A 27949-nucleotide genomic window follows, 5' to 3' on the forward strand; every position below is an offset into this window, starting at 1 on the left:
CTGTGAAGGTCCGGGTTAGAATGAATCTTCAGTGACCCATGCTTGTTGTAAGAGGCGACTAACGGGATCGGGTGGTCAGGCTCCCTGGCTTGGCTGACACATGTCATCGGTTCCCAATTGCGCAGATTGATGGTCATGCTGTTGATCACTGGATTGTCTGGTTCAGACTCGATTATTTACAGACCTCCGCCATATAGGTGGAATATTGCTATGTGCTGCATAAAGCTAAACTCACTCACTGTTTATGTTTTTATAACTTCATTTATAAATATTTTGTTTACAATGTATTTGTAATGCTAGAAGTAGTCTGTCTCACAGTCCCTGACCCTCATTATTTTCCCTACTGCCTAGCCCTATCTGCAATGCTAAAGCCCTAAATGAAGCAAGTCTAGATTTCCTCAGGTTCTGAATTTCCCATCTCACTGGGTCTCCTTTTCTATTTAAATGTTACTATCAAAATTATATATATTCAGAGACTAAGCATTAGTCTATGCTAGAGGTAAAGAGTTAAATTCACTAAACAGTCTCAGCCCTGGGCAGGATTATGGTAATACTGTCTAACACACCAACGAAGAGGATATGCTTTTAAACCTGCAGGAAATTTGTCCTTGTGGTTTTGTGATGACTTCCCCTTATGGTTTTACGTCATTATCTAGAAGAAATTACTTAGCATTATACCTATGAAGACAATGCTCTGCCTCACATTGTGATTGGGTGTTTTCTATAGTGATATATCTCTTCGTCTGATGAATCCTGTCCCTTTCAAGAGAGTTAGATTCAGGGTTGTCAGGGTCTGCTGCCACATTTTATTATCTGGTGATGGTACCCAACTGGTTCATGTATTTGCTTGTCACCCAAAAGACCTGGGTGCCATTGTATAAAGCGATCTTACCATCAACATTGACTAACAATAGTTTTAGCTCTAACAGACACTCTGGGTTTGAATGTTTGGTGTCCCACACTTTGGGTATCCTGTATCATGAATTGAATAATGCTGAAAAGGGCATAAATCTCAACTCAATAATTTCCTGTGATATTTTGTCGGATTGGCTGTAATGGTACATGGAGTAAATGGTGTGTTTCCAGGTGGAATCCCTAAAAGATCGGCTGGAGAAATCTCAGCACGACCTTGCCAAGATGCATGAGACAAACCGTGATCTGAAGAGTCGTCTTCACACCTCAAGCTCACAGGTAAGATCTGTTTGTTTGTATATATCACCTAGTCTGGCTCCAGGCTGGCTCCAGGCCAGTTCCAACCTTGTAAATGCGCATCATGAAAAGGTCATCTATGCCTTTTCTCCAACTATGATGAGCCAGCCATGAAAACAAGTGAACAAATCTGTTATAGGTGATGTCCTGAGAAATAGAATTTATAGGACATGAGTTCTTGTCAGTATGAATGATATGAGTTAGTGAGTGAGTATAGTTTTACGCGGCTTTTAGCAATATTCCAGTAATATCACTGTGAGGGACACCACAAATGGGCTTCACAAATTGTATCCATGTGGGGAATTGAACCCGTGTCTTTGGCATGACAAGCGAACGCTTTAACTACTAGGCTACCCCACCGACCCCTGAATAATATGATTATGTTCACAAGGACTGCTAAGAAGCTGAACCTTGCTGATATTGTAGTGCTTTTTGTACATGTTGGACTGTACAAATATTTTATCTTGTATGTGGCTGAGCTGAACAATGATTGTACTTAATCATATTTTTTGGCATAACAAGAGACAAATAACATCCTTGTATTTAGGTTTGAAACAGATTTACCCTGAAATAAATACTAAATCACTGACTCTTGATGTGAAACCTACAGACCTACTCTAAGGACAAACAAATCTGTTACAACATAGAGTGGGACGTTAGGGTAGCTGGGTATAAAACATGAGCTCGTCACGCCAAAGACCCAGGTTCGAATCAACACATGGGTGCAGTGTGTGAAGCCCATTTCTGGCCCCGATTTCTCGAAACAAACTTAAGTTTTAACTCAACTGCATTTTATTAATAAAAAAGACGAAACAACTACAGTAATCTATCCACCAAACTCAAATTGTCTACTAAGTTTGAGTTTAATATAGAATTCAGTTCCTTCTGGGAAATGCGCTTTCTCAGATTTGAGTAAAACTCTTACTTAAGTTGAAACTCAGACTTAAGTTTGTTTCAAGAAATCGGGGCCTGGTGTCCCCCGCCGTGATATTGCTGGAATATTGCTAAGTGGCATAAAACAATACTCACTCACTCTTCATTGGGTAAGGTGGTGGTTGGGCAAGATCAGATCTGAGCTGGTGTTATATTTTGTAATTGACAAAGAGCACTGGTTCAGCCTGTGCAATGATTTTGTACATATTATGTGTTGTCCATTTCAAGAAAGCAGCTCTTTATTTCAATATCACCCAGACTGGCTCCATGATGAGGCACTGTCAATGTGATATTTAATCCTATTTCACTGTCACACTATCTACAGCAGGTTCATTTATGGGCTTTCTGTAGTCAACTTCACACTAGAAACTGTTTTTGTTTTTAAACAACAGCACCTCTCGTTCAGCCAGTGCAACAACCTTGTACTTGATACAAGTTTTACGAAGTGACATTCCTCTTGTTTTACTATCATAATGTCAGGTATTTGTGTGAGTTGTCAACTTTACTCAAAGGGGTTCCACCGAGAGCGGAAGGTCGCGGGTTCGATCCCCGACAGCGTCATACCAAAAGACCTTAAAACATGGTACTTGTTGGTCCCTGCCTGGCGCTCGGCATTAATGGGTACAAGAAGGACTGGTCGGCTCGAGTCAGTATACTGTGTCTGAGTGGGGTATTCATGCTTCACTGCGGCATGGTATCTCAGTGGGCTAGCACTATAAAACCAGCTTCAGTCACGCATGCACGTCATCATATGAGGGAAATATTCTCAAGCACGATGTTAAACCCAATTTCACCTCACCTCACCTCACTCAAAGGGGTATACAGTTAAAGAAATTTTCCCTAATGTTACATATGAGGCCCACTTTCAAACAGAGTTGACTCGTGCCGTCAGAAGTACCTTTTCCTTTTAAAAACTCTGTCAAGTACATGCTGAAACCAAGGAGGACTTCACTCAAAGTTTTTCTTCAGCGGTTGTAACTTGGTGTAACTTGACTCCTTACAGCAGCTAGAGCTCTTTGAAATTAATCTGCACAGTTTTTTACAAGGAACAAGGCAATAAAATGACTATGTATAGATTATGTGGCTGCTTTTTGAAGTAGCTCTCCCACAGGAGTGAATTAATGATCCATGACGTAAAAATATTACCATATGTGTTGATTCATTGTCTTGTGAACAGTTCACCCCAGTGAGTGCTTCTGTACAATTATGAGCTTCGGCCTGTATCAATGAGCTGGTTGATTTGACTATAAGCCTGTACAATGTACTCTGAGCCTTGTTATAAGCCCAATCTATGTAGCTGGTTGATTTGACTATAAGCCCAGGCCTGTACAATGTACTCTGAGCTGGTTGACTTGATTATAATCCCAGGCCTGTATCTATGTACAAATAGCTGGTTGACTTGATTATAAGCCCAGGCCTATATCCATGTAAAGTTAGGTGGTTGACTTGATTATACAGGTGATAATAAGCCCAGGCCTGTATCCATGTACAATGAGCTGGTTGACTTGATTATAATCCCAGACCTGTATCTATGTAAAGTTAGGTGATTGACTTGATTATAAGCCCAGGTCTATATCCAAGTAAAGTTAGGTGGTTGACTTGATTATACAGGTGATAATAAGCCCAGGCCTGTATCCATGTACAATGAGCTGGTTGACTTGATTATAATCCCAGGCCTGTATCCATGTACAATGAGCCCAGGCCTGTATCCATGTACAATGAGCTGGTTGATTGATTATACAGGTGATTATAAGCCCAGGCCTATATCCATGTAAAGTTAGGTGGTTGACTTGATTATAATCCCAGGCCTGTATCCATGTACAAATAGCTGGTTGACTTGATTATAAGCCCAGGCCTGTATCCATGTACAATGAGCTGGTTGACCTGATTATAAGCCCAGGCCTGTATTCATGTACAATTAAGTGGTTGAGTTGATTATATGCAAAGCCCTTTATCAAACTAACTGTTCCTCAGCTTGACAGGAAACATAGCTTGATACATGTTTTATGTATACGCCGTGGTTTACATTACTTGCTTCAGCAGTTCACTTGGGACACGGGGACTAAATGCAATAGTTGCAGCATGTGGTATAATGATCTATAATGTACTGGCGTGTTGATGGTGCCAGGTGTTGAGTGGATTGTATAGCCGTGATATTACCTTCTGGCTTGGAAGAGCTTCAGTGTATGTTGTAGCAGCACCTAGGTAAGATACTTTTGTTGACTTTAGACCCAACATGTAGTCGTGTGCAAGTGCAGTGTGAGTGAGTGAGTGAGTGTATATATTTGATGTTTAATACTTGTGTTTGGGGGATTTTGAAATGCATTAGTAAGTGAGTGTTTTGTGTGAACAACATATATATATGTCATACATTGTTGCAGCTGACAGTCACGGGCCATGAACATATGTGTTCCTGTTGTCTCCACTTGAACTGTTATTGATAATTCCCAATAATTTCAAACTACTATCAATAATAACATGAGGATGATGACCCTAGGATATTCATCCATAGATTTAAACATGAACATGTGGGACCACATCCACTCTCATGCTGTGCATGCGTTCACAGGTATTATCAGTTGTTATGGAGTGAGATGAGTATGTCACGTGTCCACATTATGACATTGTGTAAAATCGGTCACATACTGATGGAAATAAATAAGGGAAGATATGAAGGTACAATTGTTCCCTTATATTTTCTGGGGCGGTGGGGTAGCTTAGTGGTTAAAGCGTTCGCTCGTCACGCCGAAGACCCGGGTTCAATTCCCCACATGGGCACAATGTGTGAAGCCCATTTGTGGTGTCCTCCGCCGTGATATTGCTGGAATATTGCAAAAAGCGGCGTAAAACCAAACTCACTCACTCACTCACTTTATATTTTCTCAGATTTTCACCCACAGTGCAATACAAAGTATGTAAAGAAACCTGTGAAAGAATATGGGTGGACTTGTACATGTGTTCCCTTATTTGTTTCCATCAGTATATTCTAATCCTATGGTATGATGTGGGTTCTGACATTGCAGTATCTGTCAGGTTTGTGATGTGAGTGAGTGAGTTAGTTAGTTAAACGCTGCTTTTAGCAATATTCCAGCAATATCACAGCGGTGACACCAGAAATGGGCTTCACACATTGTACCCATGTGGGGAATCGAACCCGGATATGTGGCGTGACGGGCGAACGCTTGAACCACAAGGCTACCCCACCTCCCCTGTAAAGTGCTCATATATTCAGTGGAGTTTTAGATATTGCAGTTTTTCCTTGATCAGTGGGCACCTATATGTACTTTAGAAATATATGAACTTTTGATAGCTGGTACGTTTGTAATCTATTTACAGATATAGATTAAAATAACTTGACAAAACATTTATCAAAAGTATATAACTTCATATTATGAGAAAACATGACATTTTAGCCTGTGAGGGTTTGCACAGAAAGTCATTTGAGTATTGTAGCAATTTCATTTGATTTAGGTATAGCAGGCAGCAAAGATTTGAACATTTGGGCTAAATGTCATTTAAACTTTGGACGATTTCAGTTTATGTAAACAGTTGTATGCTGCAAGTTTTGAAGCTTTGGACTCAATGTCATTTGAATATTGTAAGAATTTTGTGTGATATTAACAGTGGTGTGCCTTTAAGTGGCTTTTTTTTTTTCGTTTTGCCGTTGCGTTTACAAGCAAATATGTGTATGTCCACACAGACATGGTGTATATGTTGTGTTTGCTTTGATGTTGATGATATTTATGCAGAGACTGCACCAAAGACTCCATTATTATTCATGTTTTTTTCTGAGTCAGCCTTGACAAATATACCATTGGTTTATCTAAATAGGTCTTTTCAAGCGTACGTGTGCTTTACATAATAGTGTTGAATAGAGATAGCATCACAAACAGTTATCTGAAACTGGATGTAAAAGTAAGATATGTTAGTAAATACGGGACTTAAGTCTGCATATCATTAACCCTTTATGGTGTATGAGACTTTCATCCCTACATGAATTATGCGGATTATAAGCTCTCCAAGATTGCAAAATTGGCAAAGTAGTTGGTTCCTTGAAGCTAACAGATGCATTCATGTTTTTGCCACAGAAACCCATTTATATTTGTGACCTTCCACTGATGTATAGGGCAAGTCAGGTCATCTAGCACTGAAGCAGGTCGAGGTATACCTGTAGCTGTGTATCTGTGCACTATCCGGCCTGTTTGTTCAGAGCTTGTATTTGAGACAATGTACACATATATGAAGGTGAGGTGTGGTGAGTTTAGTCCTAGCAAGTACAAGTTAGAGTTGTTAGGTACAAGTGCACACCATATGGATAGCCATACATATTGTGTTTACCTTCTTTGCTGAAGAGCTCAGTCTGATTGGTATATGACAGTAATAAAACTTTGTTCTTACATGAATTTTGAAAAAAGCAATTTTTTATGTATGTTAAAAATGTTTTGATATAAATACTGAACAAATCTAGACTAAACACCTATTTTCACATAAACTTTATTAGAGAGATTTAACCAATTTAGCTTTATCCATTGTTCAAGAAATGTCATTTAATGCATTTTGAAATAATCTTTGTAAGATTAAGATTTTTCTCAAGATTTTTCCTAAAATGTATTTCAACCAGTCAAAATTTGTTATGAAAGTATTTTCTTCAGTTGAAATTCTGATCCAATTTACATTGAGAACAAGTCCCTAGTGTACCCTGCTGTTATCCCCAGTGATCCTATCATTATCTCGTCAGTCTGCACATTCAACAACTGGCAGGTGTGGAGGGACGGAGGGAGGCTTTCTGTTGGCTAACCAGTGTTAATTTGTAGCAGGAGGATCAGGTGATGGCAACATTTCCATGTTCCTCGATCTGCTGTGACATTTACACACCTGTGCTGGGGTTAGTTTCCCCGAGCAGCACGCACCTCCACTCCTGCTGGCATTGCCTACATTCAGACACACAATCTGACGCAGTTGTGGAAGGATTGTACTCTTGTCTGAGAACGAATTACTACAGTGCTGTAGTGAGCTGATCTACTTCTAAAACTTCATAATGACTTGAGGTAATATTTTAAATATTTTAGTAATGATTTATGATTATTTCAACAGTATTGAAGGCATTTGTTCCTAATAGTATAAGTGTTATCTGAAATCTAGCCTGATTTGCTTTTTAGATATTTGACATGCATGAGATAGCATTAGCATGACCCAGGCACGTTCATCAGTAATTACAGTCATTGATAACCTTGACCCAGTTTCAGGACAGAAATATTCATGTATTTGTCTGGCTGAGTTGCTGCCATTCTACTTAGGAGTCGCATGTAACGAGACGTCAAGTTGGAAATGGTTAAAATCTGTGCCCACAGCTCCCGTGATTGGTGGAATGTTTCATGCATTACATGCATCATTGAACAAAGAAAGTGGCGAGTCTCTTGATTGACACTTGCATATTTCAAACGTAACGTTACACAACATGTTATTTTGAATTATGTTGACAGTGGAGGGAAGGGGAACAGTGTGTTGGAGTGATGTGCATGTTTGCATATTTCTTTTCACAGATCATGGGCTAAGTGGCTTGGAGGCCGCGGAATAGATCAACGAACTTGCGACCACTGATGTAGGGGCTTTCCTGCTGCACAAAAATCAATGTTGCATCACATGCTCAAACGCTTGCATTGTTGATGAATTTTTTACATGGAATCTGGATTTATAGGGTGCTATTGTCTCATGAATGATTCAAACATGGAAGTCCTGTAACTGAATTTAGCCTGTGTTTGATGTGAGTGAAGCCGGTTGTTGTACTGCGGCAACAGAGGCAGTTTAGCTGGAGTAGACTTCACTGTTCTTTGTTAGACGTCTCTGTCAGTGGATTTAACATGGAGAAGAAGAGAGGACTCCGCTCTAAGAAGGTACAGGCCTGATATAATCCCTCATCTTACTCATTACCTTTAGAGATTCAGATGGATTTCAGTATGTATGGGTCTGGTTACCCATAAAAATTGAAAGCAATCCTTATTTCAGAAATATCTGTCTTGAACCCAGATATCACTCAGCGTGGTCTATATTGCTGGTAGGGTGAGAAACCAAGGTTTCCATGGTATCTACAGCATTGCAGATACTGGTATTCTTGACTATCTAGTTATGATAGCTCAGCAACAATCATACTCTAGGTTATAGGTTTCACAAAGTTTTCTTGATCATTTAATTTTATAATTCTTCCAGGCAACCTTTTTCTCCTACCCATATTTGCCGATGTAGTGAAAGTTACCTCCCTGCCCATGTGTTCATTGGCGTATCCTCCCCATTAAGCTTGCAAGCTGTTACATGAATGAAATATTTGTCAGAATTAAACCTTGGTAACTCGCTCTATTACATAATATTTCAGACATTTAGAGAAATGGAGCAAATCTAGTGTTTGCCATGTGTTGTCTATCCTATTGAGAGAGGTGAGGTTGTTTGTCGAACAGGTATGTCGGGTAGAAATCATAAAGCAGTATGTGGGCTGTTTCTTTGTCATGATATTTTCACTGGTATAATTTGAGTACAAAGCCGTGAAGGTTGTGGTTTAAAGAACATGAATCCTTCAATGCATCACAACCCTTGAATAATGGCACTGCACTGACTGTCACTGATTACCCAGTCTCCTCTGTGCAGGAAGCATGTGTGTCAGTATGGCTAAGTTCATGACTATAATGGTCAGTGTAAACCCGTGCACATGTCATCTGTTCAGGTAGTCGTTCATTGATGACAGGGGATGAAGTAGTAAATGTTTGCATCAGGTATTTATTGAAGACGGAATAAGTGTTTATCCATGTGGTTACTCAGATTTATCATAGCCCACTTGTATTTTTTAACACTACCGCCACCAGTTGTCCACTCGTTCCACTCTCCCTTCGCCAAATCCCAACCCTCCTTTTACCACTTTCTCACCCTCCATCCACCAGTTTCTGATTTACCCCACTCTTCCAAATCCACAAACACCACCAACCCTTTACAACTTTTGCACTCTACCTCTACTGCTTGCCTGCAATCACCACCGCCATATAGCTGGAATATTGCTGAGTGCGGCGTAAAACTAAACTCACTCACTCACTGCCTACTATCCCTAATCTAACTAAATACTCGCCCCACACTCTCTGATTCGTTAGTCCCCTGCTCTCCACATGTCCCACACTCCTATTCCAGAGACCCCATTCTCCTTCATTTACCCACCCCTTCCTCCCTTCCCCACCGGGGCGGTGGGGTAGCCTTGTGGTTAAAGCATTCACTCGTCACGCCAAAGCAACGGGTTTGAGTCCCCGCATGGGTACGATGTGTGAAGCCCATTTCTGGTGTCCCCGGCAGTGATATTGCTGGAATATTGCTAAAAGTGGCGTAAAACTAAACTCACTCACTCACTCCCTTCCCCACTAGCCCTATCCCCTCTTTTCCACATACAGAACCTTCCCGTCTCCATAATCATATCCTTCCGTCTCCACAAGCCGACCCTCTTCTCACCAACTGCCACCCTCCCTATCCCTACACCACGATCTATATCACTGACTTACTGCATGCTTTCTTCTCCTCCCTCTTTATTCCATAGTCTTCATCCTACCTATTTAACATGCTCCACCCTCCCTATTCCATTTTTTCTACCCTACATGTATCAAATGCCCCACCCTCCTTACTTCACAAGTCCAACCCTCCCTGCTCCACATGGCCCACCCCAACACATTTACTCCACCCTCTGTTATCATCATGTCCCACCTCACAACTCAATACACTCACCTCCCCTACTAAAAACCCTCCCTAATCCAGTGTCCAACCCTCCCTAATCCACATGCCCCACTGCAACATCTTTTCTCCTCAAGTCCAACCCTCTGTTGTCATTATGTCCCACCCTCCTAACTCAATAGAACCACCTCCCCTACTAAAAGCCCACCTTCCCTAATTCAATGTCTCACCTTTCCTACTCAACAACGAAATATCCTTAAGCACAACATAAAACCCAATTTCACCTCACCTCACCTACTCAACAAACCCAACCCTCCCTAATGCACATGTCCGACTCTTCCTACTTAACAAGCCCACCCTTCCTATTTCTCATGCCCAACTCACATACCCTCCATACTCTGCACACATCACCCACCCACGATCCTCCACTTCTCCCCCTCCCTGTCCAACTCACCTGACCCCCCTCACCCCCTCCATCTCCATGACTACCAGGTGATATGTGACAAGATGTCCCTGACCAATGCCCTCTGTGTCACCCGGGGCTGACCAATGACATCTGATACCCATCTCCTTGCTAAGAGCCTTGGCCATAACCACAGGTCCCAGCCTATGTTATGTATAGCCACAGTCATAATCCCATCTCTGCCCACTCCATGCTATGGCCATTGATAGCTGACACAGACATAGGAGACTGCTCTACCATGGTAAGTGATGCACACCTGTCTCCGTGACGGAGTGAAGGATTTCATCTTGTCATGGTTATTATAGCATTGGTGAAGTTGCTGCTTGTCTATTTTAGTGTGTGAATTTTGACCATGTTGATACTTTTAAGAAATGTTTAGAATTATAGCATGGGCCGAGTTGGTACTTGTCTATTTTAGTGTGTGAATTTTGACCATGTTGATACTTTTAGAAATGTTTAGAATTATAGCATGGGCCAAGTTGCTACTTGTTTATTTTAGTGTGTGAATTTTGACCATGTTGATACTTTTAAGAACTGTTTAGACTTCTAGCATGGGCCAAGTTGCTACTTGTGTATTTTAGTGTGTGAAGTTTGACCATGTTGATACTTTTAAGAAATGGTTAGAACTATAGCATGGGCCGAGTTGCTACTTGTTTATTTTAGTGTGTGAATTTTGACCATATTGAATTGTGAAAAACGAGTTGGAAGGGATAGACCTACATCTAGTGCAAGAAGAGCCCGTTATGCCTGTATAAGAAAAGGTTGCATGTTTTTTGGTGCATATTTTTATCCAAATTTTCAAATGACATTGAAGGAAACTAGTTCACATTGCTCAGTAAATGTGAAACCTCTGTAAGTATTAAACATCCAGAATTTTCTGGATTTCATCTTCTTTTATTCTTTTTTGATACGTTTCAGGACCTGTTCTATCAAAGAATAAAAGAATAAGAAATCCAGAAAATTCTTTATGTTCAACAAGTAGCATCTTCTAAAATGCCAATCAAGCATATCTCTTGGTATTGTTGAAAGAAAATCAGAATTATTCATATCTGTTGTCTTGTCTCACCCTCCCTTGTATTATGCACTGTATATCACCTGGTATTTGGGTAATTGAGAAAACACCTTGGGGTCATGTCATATGATTTATGTGTGGACCATATATTTTGTATCAGGTGGTATTTAAATAGAAGACTTTTGTACTCTTTTTACAGATAGTGAAGTGTTTTTGGAAGACAAGCGTTCTTCATACTTGACTGATTTATGTCTCTTCGTGACAAGAAGAAAGGTGGAAAAATGTCAGAGGAAATCCTACTTGAAAACCTGTCACTTTCAGTTATCAGATTGTAGATATTAAGGAATTATTTTAGTTTCCAGAGTTTCCTTGTTTGGTATTAGCATCAACAATGGGGATTGTAGTAAGGTGATATTATATTCACCATCAGCTATACCTGTGTGTGGAGCCTCGGGCTAGACTTTGATCTCTATTGATAATAGGGGAAGGTCATCAATCACTGCTGTACTAATAGTGTGAGGAGCTTACGCTGGTCAGTTATGGTCACAGTATGCTGGACATTCTAACAACATATGATCCAAGGTGTTGCTATGGTGATCTTATCTGTAAGATGAAAGAGAGGCTGATTTCTATCATAAGTTGCATGGTTGGTCAAAGGTTGCTTCTGAACAAGGAATTTATAACATGTTGTGTAAAACAAATATTGCTTACGGATATGTTAATTTGATTTTATGCATGGTTGGTGTTTTGATAATCTCATATAATCAACTATTTTGTTGAAATTGTGAAGATGAAATTGTATGTCAGAGGTACAGATAAGCTGCGTATCTGCGTAAATTACGCAAACATTTATGTGAAAACCCAATTCCTATTAAGTCTATTGCGTACAAGTACGCTTGAAGTTTTGTAAATACTCAATAAATGTGATCTTACATGCATACACACAAAAATGTCCAATCGTAGCTTGTGTACCGGTGGATAGTTAAAATAACTAACGTATATTGAGAGGTTCTATTTTAGGACATGAACTTGACAACCTGCAGTCTTTCTTATCGTTTCTCATATTACAGATCAAAGGTAAATCACAAACACTAACATTTAAACTATATTATATTTTTAAAATTAATGGAAATTGGCACAATACCCAAATGAGTTTGATTGAGGTGAGTACAATATATTTCGTTACTCAAAGGAAAATTAGGATACCCAATTGAGATGAACACAAGGGAGTACATAACTCAATGACCCAAAACGTTATCTGTAGCTCTGTCTATGTGATGTTTTCTGAAAAGAAATGTTTGTTTTGTTTGTGGTTTAACTATATCCCAGCTATATGATGGGGGTCTGTAAGTACTCCAGTGTGGTCCAGGCAATCCAATGGTTGATACTATGAGCATCAATTCAATTAGGATCCAATGGCACACAGTCAACCTAGTCACTGATCCCGATCCCCAATCCATCAGGGGCAGTGAGGTAGCCTAGTGGGGTAGCATTGTGGGGTAGCATTCACCATGCTGAAATCTGGGTTCGATTTCCCACATGGATAGAAAGAGTGATAGAGCCTATTTCTGTTGTCTCCCCACCATGATATTCCTGGAATATGTCTAATAGTGGTGTATAACTAAACACCCTCACTCTTAGTCTATCAGACAACAAACACAGCTTGCTAGGGGCTGATATGCTCACCAAGAATCCCTATTGTGTGACTGGAAATGACAAGAGAAGTAACTGTTAAGTACAAGATGTACTGATATGTAGAAGCTGGAAGGCTGAGTTCATTTTATAAAATATTTCAATTAAGGATAAATGTAATAATTCAGTAAACCTAAATCATAGTTGACAGAATTAATGGCATAATTTTATGTTTCATTATGAAGAGATCAGGCTGTATTACCAATAGCTGCTTGACCTACATTGTGTTGTATGCCAGCTGATTGACACTGACATAGGTATGCTTATTGGCCTGTCATTCACTTGGTTAGTCACTTGTCATGCAGGTCTTGCCGCAGGCTAGAAGGATGTGCGTTTCACCATGCTGGCAATAGGCTACCATACACTGAACTCTACTGGGGCAATATTGCCTCGTATACACCATATATACATTGTAAACAAGCATTTATTAACATGTCAGAACAGTGTTTAAGATGAATTGTGTTCTATTTGGTTGATAAATGATTGTTACACCTGTGATAATATTTTGAAGTAATTACATCTGTTTACTGAACAGAGATAAGATGGAATAGTTCATGGTTGATATTGGGTCATGTGTTAAGTGAAACTATTGGGCTAGAAAAGACCAATTATTGTATTTTACCTCGAAAGGGTAAGGCTTATTTACGTAGTTTGACATGATTTCCATAACACAGACAGATATTGTTGTGATTAATAGGCTTTCCTGTCTCCATGGTGACAGTAAAAAAATTCCCCAGGATCTGTCCTTATCCCCACTTGTACCAAATTACCTGGACAATGTAGAGTGGTAACTCCAATAGTGAGTCTACCACACAGCCTGGGTCGTGTACTGGCTGGGTTTAGTGGAGAGGTAGTGTGGTGACCCTACAGTGAGTGTCCTGTACACTGACTGGGTAGTGTGTTGTGGGTTTGATGGACTGGTAGAGTTGTGTCCATATAGTGAGTTGTGTCCATATAGTGAGTTGTGTCCAGGTGGAGTGGTACTCCTGTAGTGAGTGTCCTGTATGCATCTCGACAGCTCAAGGGTAGGGTTTAATAGACAGGTAGAGTGGTACTCCTGTAGGGAGCGTCCTGTATGCACATAGTCTGGGCGGTGTGAGGGCTCAGTTTAATGGACAGTGTGGTGCTGCTATAGTGATAGAGATCTGGGCAGTGTGAGGGCTCAGTTTAATGGACAGTGTGGTGCTGCTATAGTGAGTGTTATAGACATAGTCTGGGCAGTGTGAGGGCTCAGTTTAATGGACAGTGTGGTGCCGCTATAGTGAGTGTTATAGACATAGTCTGGGCAGTGTGAGGGCTCAGTTTAATGGACAGTGTGGTGCCGCTATAGTGAGTGTTATAGACATAGTCTGGGCAGTGTGAGGGCTCAGTTTAATGGACAGTGTGGTGCGCTATAGTGAGTGTTATAGACATAGTCTGGGCAGTGTGAGGGCTCAGTTTAATGGACAGTGTGGTGCCGCTATAGTGAGTGTTATAGACATAGTCTGGGCAGTGTGAGGGCTCAGTTTAATGGACAGTGTGGTGCCGCTATAGTGAGTGTTATAGACATAGTCTGGGCAGTGTGAGGGCTCAGTTTAATGGACAGTGTGGTGCCGCTATAGCGAGTGTTATAGACAGTCTGGGCAGTGTGAGGACTCAGTTTAATGGACAGTGTGGTGCTGCTATAGTGAGTGTTATAGACATAGTCTGGGCGGTGTGAGGGCTCAGTTTAATGGACAGGTCGGGATTAGAATGGACCATACCAAAACATAAATCTCATTAAGCGCAGTACTATGTGTAATGGTTTGACCTACTTTCTTAGAGATCACTATTTTTCTCGACCATACGCTGCCCTGTACTGATTGTGTTGATTTGGTTAAAACTGAATTATATAAATCAGGGTTGTTTAAAATGATATCTTGGGGCACTTGTTAAATCAAAGTTGTATTTTCACCGTACTTTGATATAAATCAAAGGTACATTTCTGCATGTACGTTATAAGGAGGGGTTTCAAGAAGCACTCGTAAAATGGGTTTCTTTATCGGCCAGATAGCTGGTTAAACCGTAGTTATCTTTTCCTGTCAACACTGAGAGCTCTTTGCAAAAATCACTGCGATTGGTGTAAAATGCCCGCCGTATTTCAATTTTGAATTATACCACCCAGTCCACATTCAGTTAACATACATTTCGACGAGCCTCGTTTTGGGATCCAGCACCCGAGGCAAGGTTGGAAGGAAGAGCGACGGAGTTTTATTATCTGCCTTCACAACATTTGGTGAGTTGATTTTGATCGCATTTCTGTATATACTTGTACATAACATATCAAGGTACAACTACATATATGCAAAACGTGATTTACTGACTTGTGCGAAGAAATATGACAAGTACAAGTATCGAGTCGAACTTGGGTTATTCCACTGTGACAATGCCGTGGGTGACGAAGGTTTAGACAGGGACGATAACTCTCATGTGTTTACATTGTTGTTAGAAATCCAAGTGGTGTGTTGGGCATATATAGTCCAGTCAAAATATGACAAAACCTCAAAAGAAATTGGTACAGAAATGATTTGAGTGTTTTCAACATATGTAAGTTATAACTAATGAGTACTAAAAAGTCCTCCCTTGAAATATTTTAACCTGTTTGCTGTAACATAAATCTATGTCCTATTTTTCAGGTAAAAAAGTTGAACAATTGACATTTTCAGTGAATAATTTTTAAAATCACATATATTGAGACACAAATTTACCATTTTATGTAATTTTCACAAAGAGAACACAAGGTCAACACAAAAGTCAAATCATGTTATGTGAAGTCTATTTTGAGGTAAAATATTCAGAAAATAATTTTTTAAATCTCATATCGAGACACAAATGTACTTTGTATGTTTATTTTAACAAAGAACACAAGGTACTACTAATAAATGTTCTGGAAAATTCAAATTACTTTTTGTTTAGTCCTATTTTTGAGTTAAAAGGTAAAAAGTTGGGGAAGAAGAGAGAACAAAAACCAGTACACACTTTATATGCACATTGAAAAAATTGTAGCCTAGTGCTAGTTATATCGGCTGAAGCCAATTGTTACATGTAGTGTTGCATGTAGTGAATACACATTGAATACTAAAATGCTTGCTCCTGATTACTTTATATATACACACAATTTGAACAAATGACAAAAAGGGATCAATAAGAAAGGAACGTCTCTATTCTGAGGAGTAAACTGTATTGCTGTGAACACGTTATGTTCAGTCTTAAATGAAACCCATGCACCTCGTCTTCCGAGCTCAATGACAAGGTCTGTGTTTACAGGCATGTCTCTGTTTCTTGCAATGACCAAAGTGACACATGTTTTGTACCTACCACGTTATTGAATGATTTTTTATGTTTAATATTTAACAATATTATTCTCCGAAAATAGTAGAGACAAACCTTCCAATATGAAAAACAAAAGTAAAATGCAAGTTAATCCCCTTGTTCATGAAATTCAAATGGTTTTCAAATAATTTATATGATGATCTTCCTTTGTCAGCCAGAATGCCACCAACGTTGAGGTTGAAACAAGCTCTAGATTACTCTAGACTGAACACTGGACCATCATTTAGGCTGCCGAACCCAAGTACACCGAAGGAGAAAGGCTGGAGAAGTTCACAGCTTTTTGACGTGAAGATTATTGAGTCTAAAACAGATGCAGATGGAACTGATCTGGTCAAAGTTCACTATGTAGGGTTTTCCAGTAAGTTTGACCAGTGGGTGAAGGCATCTGCCACTGTAACTAGGTCATCTCTTATGAGCAATGACCCAAAGGATGTTTTTCTGTTCAATGTCTTGTCCTCCGTGAGGGACAATCTCACTGTTTCCAGAGGGATAGATTCTCGTGTTGTAATACGGATACCAATAACCTCACCAGATGTGACCACCTCACTCACTGATATTGCTCAAAAAGTGTCATCAGTGTCCAGTTATGTGAGACATGAGTTCAGGTTCAACGATGTCCATGGCCCAGACATTTTGTTTGGAAACGATTGGTGGTACAGAATTGTGAACAAAGCCAATGATTTTGCTTATGTCAATAGGGAAACAGTTTTGTTTGGCTACTATGAGCGAAAGATGCGTGAGGAGTACACCTTGAACAATGACCTTAAGCTGGTTCATAGAGGATTCATGTTTTTCCTGAGATTTGTGAAGGAAAAGGGAAACAGAAGTGAGCTGTGTCTCTTAAGGTGCATACTTAACAACTAAACATTTTTATGTCAGTTTTCCTGCCCTTCACTCACCATTTCACAGTGACTTCTTGAAACTTGCAACTGACCATATGTAATGTAACAAAATGTATGTTCCAGCTGTCAAGGAGACAGATTTGGGGAACAAAATTCTATAAGTTGGTAAAATAAGTTTGAATTCTTGTATTTCTATAATTGGCTCATCTTGCCATTGAAAGATGATTGTTTCAGTTAACAGTTGCTTTAAATAGTCTTGGAATGTATCTGTATTACCTAGCTTAGGTATGAATTGGCCAAGCATTTTGTTTTTGTTCTATTGTATTGCATACTGCTCAATCATGCCACTTAGCAATGTGACTAGGAGATCAGGAATGACTTTGTCGTCAAAAGCAACTAACATAAGTGTATCAAAACTCTCACTTTTTCGGGAATATAAGAGATTAACGCCCAAGAAAAACACATTTTCCACAGATATATGCAACAAAATAATAACTGTTCTGTGCAGACAAAATCAAATTGACTGCAGCATTGTTGAATATGGCAAAATGTCATCTACATTGGCTTCATATTTGAAACACCTTGTTTCAAGGCATGATAGAACCAGAAGTAAGGGTGGGAAGCAGTACAAGTCTCTGTTAGGTACATGGGAGAAGGAACAATATTCCTTCACAGTATTTGTGTCTGAACACAACATAAAAACATCAAAATCAAAATTGTTGAAAAGGGTGTCATATTTACACAAGTACAAATCTTCTGTAAGGAAGGCCAAATCCTTACTTTTACAAAATATCAATCTAAGAAAAAAGGTTCAATTCCTATCCACAAAACTGTTAAATATGCAAAAAGGAAATTTGCCTTCAGATATGTCCAATAGACGCTCATTGAAATTGCATTTTCCTTGTGGGGAGGTGTCCAGGTCCCAACAGTATAAAAGGAAGCATATGATTGTAAGAGACTGTAAACAGTCTTTAGCATTTTTGGACAGATATAAGCTAGAACCTACTTCAGTTCAAGCTGTTGACAGTGAAGGGAGGCAAATCCAGATATCAATGAAGGAGAACATGGTCAAAGAAACATTTACTCCTGATGTGGAATTGAATAAAGTTGTTTACGTGAAAGATTCAGAAGGTGTTTCAAACAAGGCATACCATGAACTATCTATGATAGTACCCTCCCTTCCTAGATCACACAAGGTTCTTAATAAAATCAAGGAATGCAATGAAAATATTTTAATTCATGACACACCATATCCAAGCTTTGGGGTTCAGCAGTCTTTGAAAGAAAGACTCATTAACTGTGTTTCACACATTCTAGAAATGAAGCATGACACCACCAACATTTTACAAACAAAACTTATTCGTGTGAAACTTACAGGTGATGGAACACAGTTTGGGAGAAGGAGAACTCTTATCAATTTTGGGTTCACAATACTGGATGATATGCTGTGTACTTCAGTAAAGGGGAACCATTTGTTAGCAGTATTTTCTGCAAAGGAAACTTATGATTGTGTTTCAGCTGCTCTTTTTTCAAATTATTGAAGAAGCAAAGGACTTAGAATATATTTATCTTGATGGTGTATGTTTTCAAGTCAGGTTTTATCTGGGAGGGGGATTTGAAATTTCTCAATATGATCTCTGGAATTGCATCCTGTTCATGTAAACACAGTTGTCTGTGGTGTAAATGTCCAGCTTCAGACAGACATGATACTACCTTGCAGTGGTCAGTGACTGATGTGAAGCATGGGGCCAGAACAATACAGGAGATCACTGAGTTGGCCAGAAAGAAATCACAAAATTTGAACTGTGTCCACACTCCCCTCTTTGATTTTATACCTCTCTGGAGGAGAGTACCTGACACGTTACACCTGTACCTTCGCATTTCGGACCAATTGGTGAAGCATTTGATATCAGAACTCAGGTTAAAGGACAACATTATCAGATGCACCAGTATTTACACCAGAGGCAAATGCTGTAATGTAGCAAAATTTGAACATTTTGTACAAGGATTGGGAGTTGATTTTCAGTTCAGAAATGATAGGGAGTCTGGTAGGTTTACATTTAGAGATTTTACTGGCCCTGAGCACAGGAAAATTGCAGATAACATAATCCTTGCTGATTTCATTCCCCAACATCCTAAATTACAGTTGATATCTTTGTTGTGGAGTGAACTGAAAAATATTCTTCTTCAGCTTCAACAAGAAAGATTTGAACACAGTGACATTTTAGCTCTTGATGAGAGATGTAAAAGGTGGGTGGCCACTTTTGGACTTGTTTACCAAAGCAAAGATGTGACACCTTATATGCATATTTTGGCATATCACATCACAGATATGCTTAAATTGCATGGTAATTTGGTGACATTCAGCCAACAGGGATTTGAAAAGTTAAATGACAATACAACTAAATGGTATTTTCATTCTACATCTCATAAGGGCAGGGAAGCTCTCAAACAAATCATTCTGAAACAGAACAGGCTTGAATCCTTTGAATGTTGTAAAAGAGTTGTGCTGAGAGCAAAATGTTCAGTATGTGGCAGGTGTGGTCACAATAAGCGGTCATGTGACCTCCATGACTGAGACTTGATGTGGGTAATATTTGTAGTAGATCACTACAACAGGAACTGTTTAAAGCAGTTTGGTAGTTAAGCACTAGTGCTTCCTTGAGTGTTGATGCACATCCTCTTCTATCTGCTTATGAGTTGAGGACATACTTTGTTCAGAAGGAATGATGAATACGTTTATAAGACTTTGTTATTGTTCAGATTGAAACAAGATGAGTGATTATATTTCTGATAGTTGTTTTTGGTGCAACAAATGTAGGTACACCCTGATTTACTGTTATTGGACTAAACCCTAGTTTATCACATGTGATAAAACTTTTTGGGGGAACTATTTTCAGTTTATATATTGTTTCAACAAACCTTGCTACTGAGCCTGGTGTGTTTTGTTAAACTTATTTCACTGTTTAAAAAAATAGAATGTGTATGGGCAAAGACTGTTCGTATTATTGTTCAGTGAGATTTGCAAAGCAATTTCTGTTATTTGTGTGTAACAAGGCATCATTCTGTGTCAGGGTTATTTTTCAAAGTTTTAAGTACATTATGATTATGACATGCTTTAACACTGATATCATGAACAAGTTATAGTTCTTCAGTCATTATGTTTTGGTGACCCATTACACATATCTTAGCAAGGTTAGCAAGAATCATACCTGTAAACTTGGACTCAGAGGTTTTAGTAAAGCATCATGGACATGCTTTATTGAATCCATATTTGTCTGCACATGTTACTGTTAGATCAACAGGACTTCTACGTGTATTTGTATGAATCAGAAGGAAATGTTATGTTGAAGTAGTCATTGATATTACACTCAGTGTAGCAAACGGTTACGAAGTTTGTCATGGCAGGTTTGACTAAGTGTTTGACAAACATTTTGCTAAAGAATTATAACCTAAATGACAAAAGACCTGGTCAATATGCCATATGATATACAGATATCAAGCAAAATCAACACATGTTGCATGAACTCCATGTATGGCAGCATTCCTAACACTGAAATAAATATTTACATGAGAAAAGAAAATTGTGTGTCTTTTCTTTTAAAGAAAACTCTCTCTCTCTCTCTCTCTCTCTCCTATAAGTTTAGAATAACCAATAACTTTTTACTTTATACATTTCTATTTTGTCTGACTGAAATTAGTTACTTTAGGAAAGTGTATTTACCCTAAAATTTTAAAGTGTTGTCCATGAATGAGCTGAAGTTTCCAAACTGTGTCACAGTCACTAGAATACATAATGGAAATATAATTTTAACCTCTGGAGTTGATTACAGGAGAGGTATTGTACAGAGCAAAGATAATTTATAGTTTGAATTAAGTCATTTCCTGAACAAACAAAATCACAACAAAAACAGTCAGCCAATGCGACTGTGATCATCAGACCAGTAGAGCATCCTTCTCTTCATGTGCATGAATCCCATGACAACGTGCAGAATTCCTGCTAGGTCACAGCAACAGCTGCTGAGGCAAACGTGACTCATATCCTGGGATTATCATAAATATCGGTGCCTGTGCAGACCAGAAAATACCATCGAGTTTGTGGCTTAATCCAGTCCCTCCTGAGACGACCAATGGGTGGGTATTTGTCCTTGTATGGTTCTTTAGTCAAGCTCTCTCACCGTCAGTGGAGCTTTAGGAGGATAAAGTGCTGAGAGAATTACGTTGGTTGAACGGTGTTGTCACAGACGCCTCACCTCAATCCCCGGATCCCTGCTGTCCATGGATCCCAGGACAGTGTGTTGTGATCCGTGCTGCCGATACGGTACTAGCTATTCTGAAGTACTACTTGTAGTTTTATCCGATTCCAGATCATATGTAAATTGCATAGCTATTCTGAAGTACTACTTTACTTTCTGTAGTTTTATCCAATTCCAGATTTTAAATTGGCCATAGCCTTGTTGATGGTTTCTTTGTTTTCCAGATCATAGCGTATTACTGAAATTTCATAATTTAATGCAGGAGTGATTGAAGATTGTTTGATCTAGTCAATTGATTGACTTTTTAATTACCAATTCCAAATTCTTTACTTTCTGAAGCTAGCTCTATGAATCACCAATTCCACATTTTAAATTGGCCGATACTTGCTCTTCCTTGTTGATGGTTTCCTTGTTTATGATCTCAGTGATTAGTCAGTACACGCGTAGTATCGACAAGCAAATACTCCAGCTGCCATGCTACCCTACCACTCTGTGTTGTGCAACAGAGAACAATTACACCAGTCTTTCTAATCCATAAAGATAATCAGAGGGATTTTTTATGTTCAAGGAATGTTATTTCTTTTATCCAAGGTTTGTTGAGTGTTACCCAAACCGCTTGGTATACCTTTTCAAAGATCGTTTACCTAAAGATACCTATCTTCATTCTACTGAAGACACATGCTGAGGATATTTGTAGACATTGTAGGCATGCTATGTGTGTCAAAGGAAATGATCTAATATGTTCTAACAGTGTCTTTGAACTGCATATAGAAGTGATACACATGAAGGCAAAATATTTTGGATGTCAACCTCTATTTTTTAACGAACACGACATTTTGGAGTATATACTTACTCCTTCGGGTGATGAAACGTTGTGTTCCTCAAAATAAAGACGTTGACATCCATACCTTTTCACCTTTATGTTCTAAGAGAAGTCTTGTTATATGCACTTTGTAACATTTATTGCATTTGTGTTGGATGGTTCTATGTTCGTACACGGAAATTACAGCTGGAACAGGTTGTCATCCTTATGTCTGAATCTTGACATACATGTCATCCATGGCGCCACAATTAACTGTGCAGAACTGCATCTCTTAGTCATACCAGAAACATACTGTCAATTTGAATCCCATGTTTGTCCTGACCATGTTTGGCAGCAATCCCTGTGTTAGTCTGTGTCACAGTCCCTGAACTGCATGTATTTTCCCTTCTGACCAGCCCTTTCTGCAATGCTAAAGCTCTACATGAAGCAAGTCTAGTTTTTCCCAGGTTCAATTAAATCTCCCATCTCACTGGGGCTCTATTTCAATTTATAAGACATCGGTTTCTATCACAGTTATAAATGTTCAGAGACTATGTGTTAGTCTATCCCTGTGTGTTGTGTCGCCAGGGTGGTAAACGGCTAAAATCTACATCACTTTGACACTTTCCTGAAATTCTGTCCCAAAGCAGAAAAATCCAAATTCACTCACTCTGAATTTTGACTGAATATGTTTGTGAATGTCTTGTGATTTGAGTCATGCGCACTTGAGTGTTCCCCACCTGATCAAAATTCCCACGTGGTTATGCAGAAGTACATTACCTCTAAGACAAATTACTGGTCCTACTGATAAGATTATTCACATATTGATTCTGAAATTGAAAATCATTTTCATTTTGAGTGCTCTGTTCATGCTCACTTAAGCCTCTCAGCGGGGGTGAAATTGGGAGATTGTCCTTCAAATATTTCAACCTGAAAATTCAGACAGTATTTTTTTAAAGATTGTACCCAGTGGCAAATTTCTAGGCAGCTAGTCAGTAATGTTGTGTTTTAGCTCATAAATATAATTTTTTTATAACAAATAGTTTAGTGGCACAGTAGCTAGAGAGACACAACTAAGTTAAGGCCATATTAAAAAAAATCTTGTTTCTAATCAAAATATATGGGTCGGGCAGGCGGATTATATTTTTACGTTTTATTTTTATTTTATGTCCAAAACCACTTGATTTCTGTGGAAATTTACACCTTTTCACTGATAGAAAATCAAAACTTAGAAGTGTGAAAAATCATGCACATTTTGAGAGGCAAAGTTGCATTTTCTCATAGTGTAAAAAAAAAAAAAACATCTCAGGGTTGGGTTGAATTTTGGGTCTGGCGGTAATGAGAAACGAGAATTTTTTTATGTATGGCCTAAAAAGAATAGTAATGTGTTCAAGTACATCTAATCCTCAACTGAATGTGTGTGTTTGAGACTGATGCACCTTTACATATTGTTAATATTTTACTGTTTAATAACTTACCATTGAACCATCTTTCTCTTAGATGAACCAAATGATATGTCTGAATGTATTTTCCTTATCTTCAGGCATGAATACTTCATAAAAAGTTCATAAAATTCACTGTGTATTAATGTGTATAAAAAGTTCCCTCCATCATACCAACATCAATAGGGAGGCTGTCTGACTATTCATCCAACACAAAATGATTGGCACCTGCTTTGACATAAAGTTGAGGTTATAATTGCATCTGTGACCAACCACAAACAGACAATGAAGTCCAGACCCTCTGCACAACCCCCCACCCCACGTGGCTACAAGTTGCCCCAGCAGGAGTGGAGACTCATGACACACGAACCCAGGACAATCTGGGTCAGTCTTTTACCTGCTGGCAATGAAGCAGTACTCTAGGCTGCTCACACAGGAACAGTGTTACAGCAATCATCATATGTTCATTAGCTGCCTTGCTTGGAAAGACTTGGACTTGTGCATTAAAGGTGTAACATCTCAGTTGGACGTGTTTCAAGTACGATTGGGATGCTGTTTGTGTGGTCCTGGAGAGGTGTAGCGGTCTTATGACTGCTGTAACCTGGAGAGTTGCACTTGTGTTATTTATGGAACTTTCATCATAATAACTCTGATGCTGTGTTTGAAGTCAAGTCATCTCTGTTTACGTATGTGACAGTACAAAACTGTTTAACTCGCAACACAGCAATATTTGAAGTGGAGTACCTGTGTTTTTTCCTTTCAAGCAGATTACATCGATGGAGACATAGAAATAGTCTACATTCTTCTCTTATCTATAAACAAAGACCAATTGTGATGAGATGGAATAATGACAACTTGGTATGGGGAATGTGGACCCTGATTTCAAGGCTTTCCTGAAGGAAATGCCCCACAAATGTGTGTGTGAGTGAAGTAGGTGACTGTTTAAGGGGGCTGCAGCTGTTTGTAAATGAGCGTTGTCTTGTGTGTGGGGGAGGGTACCTGTGTTGATCGCCCTATCCTGGTGTTTGTGCTGGGCTAGCACACAGACATGACTTGGGACGACTCCTCCATCATAGAAGTGATCCCCACTCAAATAATAGCCTGGTAATGTACCAAAAACAAATTTCCTTGGCTCTGCTGATTTTTGTTTATTTGGTGAAATTTTTCTAGAGGAGCAAGTTTTCTACAATTGCCTTTATGTTTGAAATGTTGTTGCTTTCTAGCTTTATGGGAAATAATTAAATTAAATTTTGATGTAAATATGTTATTTCAATTAAAAAAAATCAGGTCTAGTTAACTTTTTGTCAAACTTGTTCCTTGATGAAGAAAGATCTAGATATTGCTCACTTGATATATGTCTTTTAAATGAATTTATGTGTGTGAGAAAAACACCAGAAAAAAACACTGGTGACACCGAGGCCATTATCAGCCTAAGTAAAAACAATGCACTCAAACCAACCATTGTTTCAGTTTAGAAGAAAGAGCACAGTAATGTTTGATGTGTCTGTAACAGTCTGTTGACCTGCTGGACATAAACACGCAATGGGAAACGACCGCCTTCCATGTTTCACAGCATTACTGGACTATGGGGACTATTTGCCTCATTAGCTCAGAGGCCGGGTGATGTCAATGTAGGTTAACCTGGGCATAAATCCACATGTCTCCTTGTCTGATATAACACAAGATACTTACTAGGTGGAAGGGAAATACGATCCTTTATACCATAATGTGTGGACAAACGAATGCAGAACAAGGACACACAATGCTGAAGGGAATTCACAAGTGTTATTCTTGAAGCACCTTGATGTGTGTGGAGAGTGGTTTAGGAGAAGGGAGGTTTTATCATATGTTGACCCATAGGACAATAAGAGCCGTATCATGAGATCACATTGCTGATAGAACAACTCTTAACAATGTGTTCTTTTGTAGGCTTCAGTTCTGTAGACACCATCACACAGTGTTGAGGGAGATATTTTGCCTGTTGCTTGGAAACTTTGTATGGTACAAGGTATTCAAGTAACAGGAACAATAATTACTTGCTGCTTTGAATTGGGTGATTTAATAGTTTCACAGCTATTTGAGGACACAATACTTGGACATTTAAATGTAGGTTAATTAACATACAGCTTGTGTTTAACCTAGAATTTAAGTGCTCTTAGTCATTATTTTTTACTCAGTGCTTAAAACGCATACTAGTCAAGGCCCTTCCAATTTTGTCTAATTATGTAGGAAACTTGTGGTTATCATATTAAAATCATTACCTGGTTCATTTGAACAAAAACGTTCCAGCTTCAATTTTGCCCAGAAATGGAACAGAAAGTAATACATAGTGAATCAATGATTGCTTTGTTGCCAAATAATTTCTGTTCAGTTGTGTATATTGATATCATTCATATATTTTACCTGAAAGTTGACATACGATACTGGGTGCCCCTGATATGACTTGTGTTTCAGTGTAAGAAAAGCTAGAGTGGCATATTGACATCAACGTGGTAATAAATTGACTCTGTACATCAATAAACGCCACAAGAAGTATCCTTGACTTTTAAGGCAAACAGAAAATGGCCCTTATTTATTGTTGTAGTTGTGATGCTTTCAGTTTAGTTTGGACCCTTTGTGACAAATTCTACATCTTCGATTCTGGAACCACAATATGACCTAAATGTATGCAGGAGTTGCTGACACAGTTTACACTGACTTATATCTGTGTGAACAACACTCATACCACTTTTATATATATTTGAGTGTTCCACATTGAGATAACTGTTTAGAATGGCATTGATGTACATTCTTATTTATGTATTTGATTTATAACCATACTTCTTTTGTCAAACGTGATGTCTTCTTTGTTAACTGTAATATATAGAGGGATCAATATTGTATGTTTTTAATAATGATTTTGAACACTTTCCAAAGCCAGAATATCTTAAATTGTACTAAATGTTTAGGTGTCCTAATGCAACGTACATAATACATGTAAAATGTCAGATCCCTTCCATGGAGTCTGACTCTCCAAATAAGCCATAGTGATTCTGACGATTTTGACAGGCAAATCCATCATGGAGTGTCAGACAAGTATGTCATGTTTGTAAACTAATGTTATGTAAGTAAACAAGGCAGAATTGTGTCATTAGATCAGGGAAAGCTATGTGGTATCAACAGCAGGATGCAGTGTGATGGCTGCAATATATGATGTGGGATGTTTATGGTGGCGTAATCAGGCAATAATTACAGTATAATGAAAACCAACTGAAAACATGGTGAAATTTGATTGTGTTTATTCCTGAAACGGTCACTGTGCAAAATAGGATACTAGTGTTGTCATTATGCTTGAATATGATCTGGTTGAGTGAGTGAGTTAGTTATGGTTTTATGCCAATGTTGGCGATATTACAGCAATATTACAGCTAGGACACTGGAAATAAGCATCCCTTGATCTGGTTGAGTGAGTGAGTTAGTTATGGTTTTATGCCAATGTTAGCGATATTACAGCAATATTACAGCTAGGACACTGGAAATAAGCATCCCTTGATCTGGTTGAATGAGTGAGTTAGTTATGGTTTTATGCCAATGTTTGATCTGGTTGAGTGAGTGAGTTAGTTATGGTTTTATGCCAATTTTAGCGATATTACAGCAATATTACAGCTAGGACACTGGAAATAAGCATCACTTGATCTGGTTGAAGTCTTGAGAAAACATGCCAGCAATGCTAAGGATATGTAATTCATGATTATGTTGAAAACATCATTTTGTAAATTTTTGAAGTTTGAATCATCAAGCCTGAAGTTGACAGCCCCATATCCACATGTATGGGTTATACTGAAGGGGTAAACATCTCCATCATTTCAGGCTTATGTCGGTCATCGAGCTTACTCACCGTGATACTGTTTAAGCAGGGTATAACTGATATACTCACACTTAGAGGAATTTATATACCATGGCATAAATGTAACCTTTATTATATTGCAGAGCCACCACATGGAGAATCCCTATGTAGGCGGAGGGCGTTGGGGCCAACAGCAGTCACAGTATGATGCCTCACAGGTACGTTGCTCCAGTGAATGAACTCTGGAGGAAGTTACAGGCTGCAGGTGCTTGTTCTGTAACTGCTTCCGACCCATAAAGGTCCAAATTAGAATTAGGCTTCAGCAATCCCATGCTTGTCATAAGAGGTGACTTGCGGGATTGACTGACTTGGTTGACACATATGTGAATCCCAGTTGTGTAGATCGATGTTAATCACTGGATT

General features: G+C 38.9%; 2 protein-coding genes across 2 annotated transcripts in view; both read left to right on the forward strand.

Moving 5' to 3' along the window:
• Positions 1–27949, forward strand: part of LOC124277183 (A-kinase anchor protein 9-like) — a 119382-nt gene that overhangs the window by 80793 nt on the left and 10640 nt on the right. The window contains exons 12-13 of the mRNA XM_046712853.1: positions 1087–1191; positions 27670–27744. Of these exons, the coding sequence (XP_046568809.1) occupies positions 1087–1191; positions 27670–27744 (180 nt within the window). The remainder of the gene's footprint in view (positions 1–1086; positions 1192–27669; positions 27745–27949) is intronic.
• On the forward strand, positions 14753–18712 carry LOC124277184. The gene is made up of 2 exons (XM_046712854.1): positions 14753–15261; positions 16513–18712. Exon 2 carries the CDS (start codon positions 16518–16520, stop codon positions 17220–17222), a length of 705 nt encoding a protein of 234 aa, XP_046568810.1. The 5' UTR covers positions 14753–15261; positions 16513–16517; the 3' UTR covers positions 17223–18712.

This window comes from Haliotis rubra, unplaced genomic scaffold (genome assembly GCF_003918875.1).
Source record: "Haliotis rubra isolate DU_JTF1 unplaced genomic scaffold, ASM391887v1 Scf219, whole genome shotgun sequence".
NCBI classification, from domain to species: Eukaryota; Metazoa; Mollusca; class Gastropoda; order Lepetellida; family Haliotidae; genus Haliotis; species Haliotis rubra.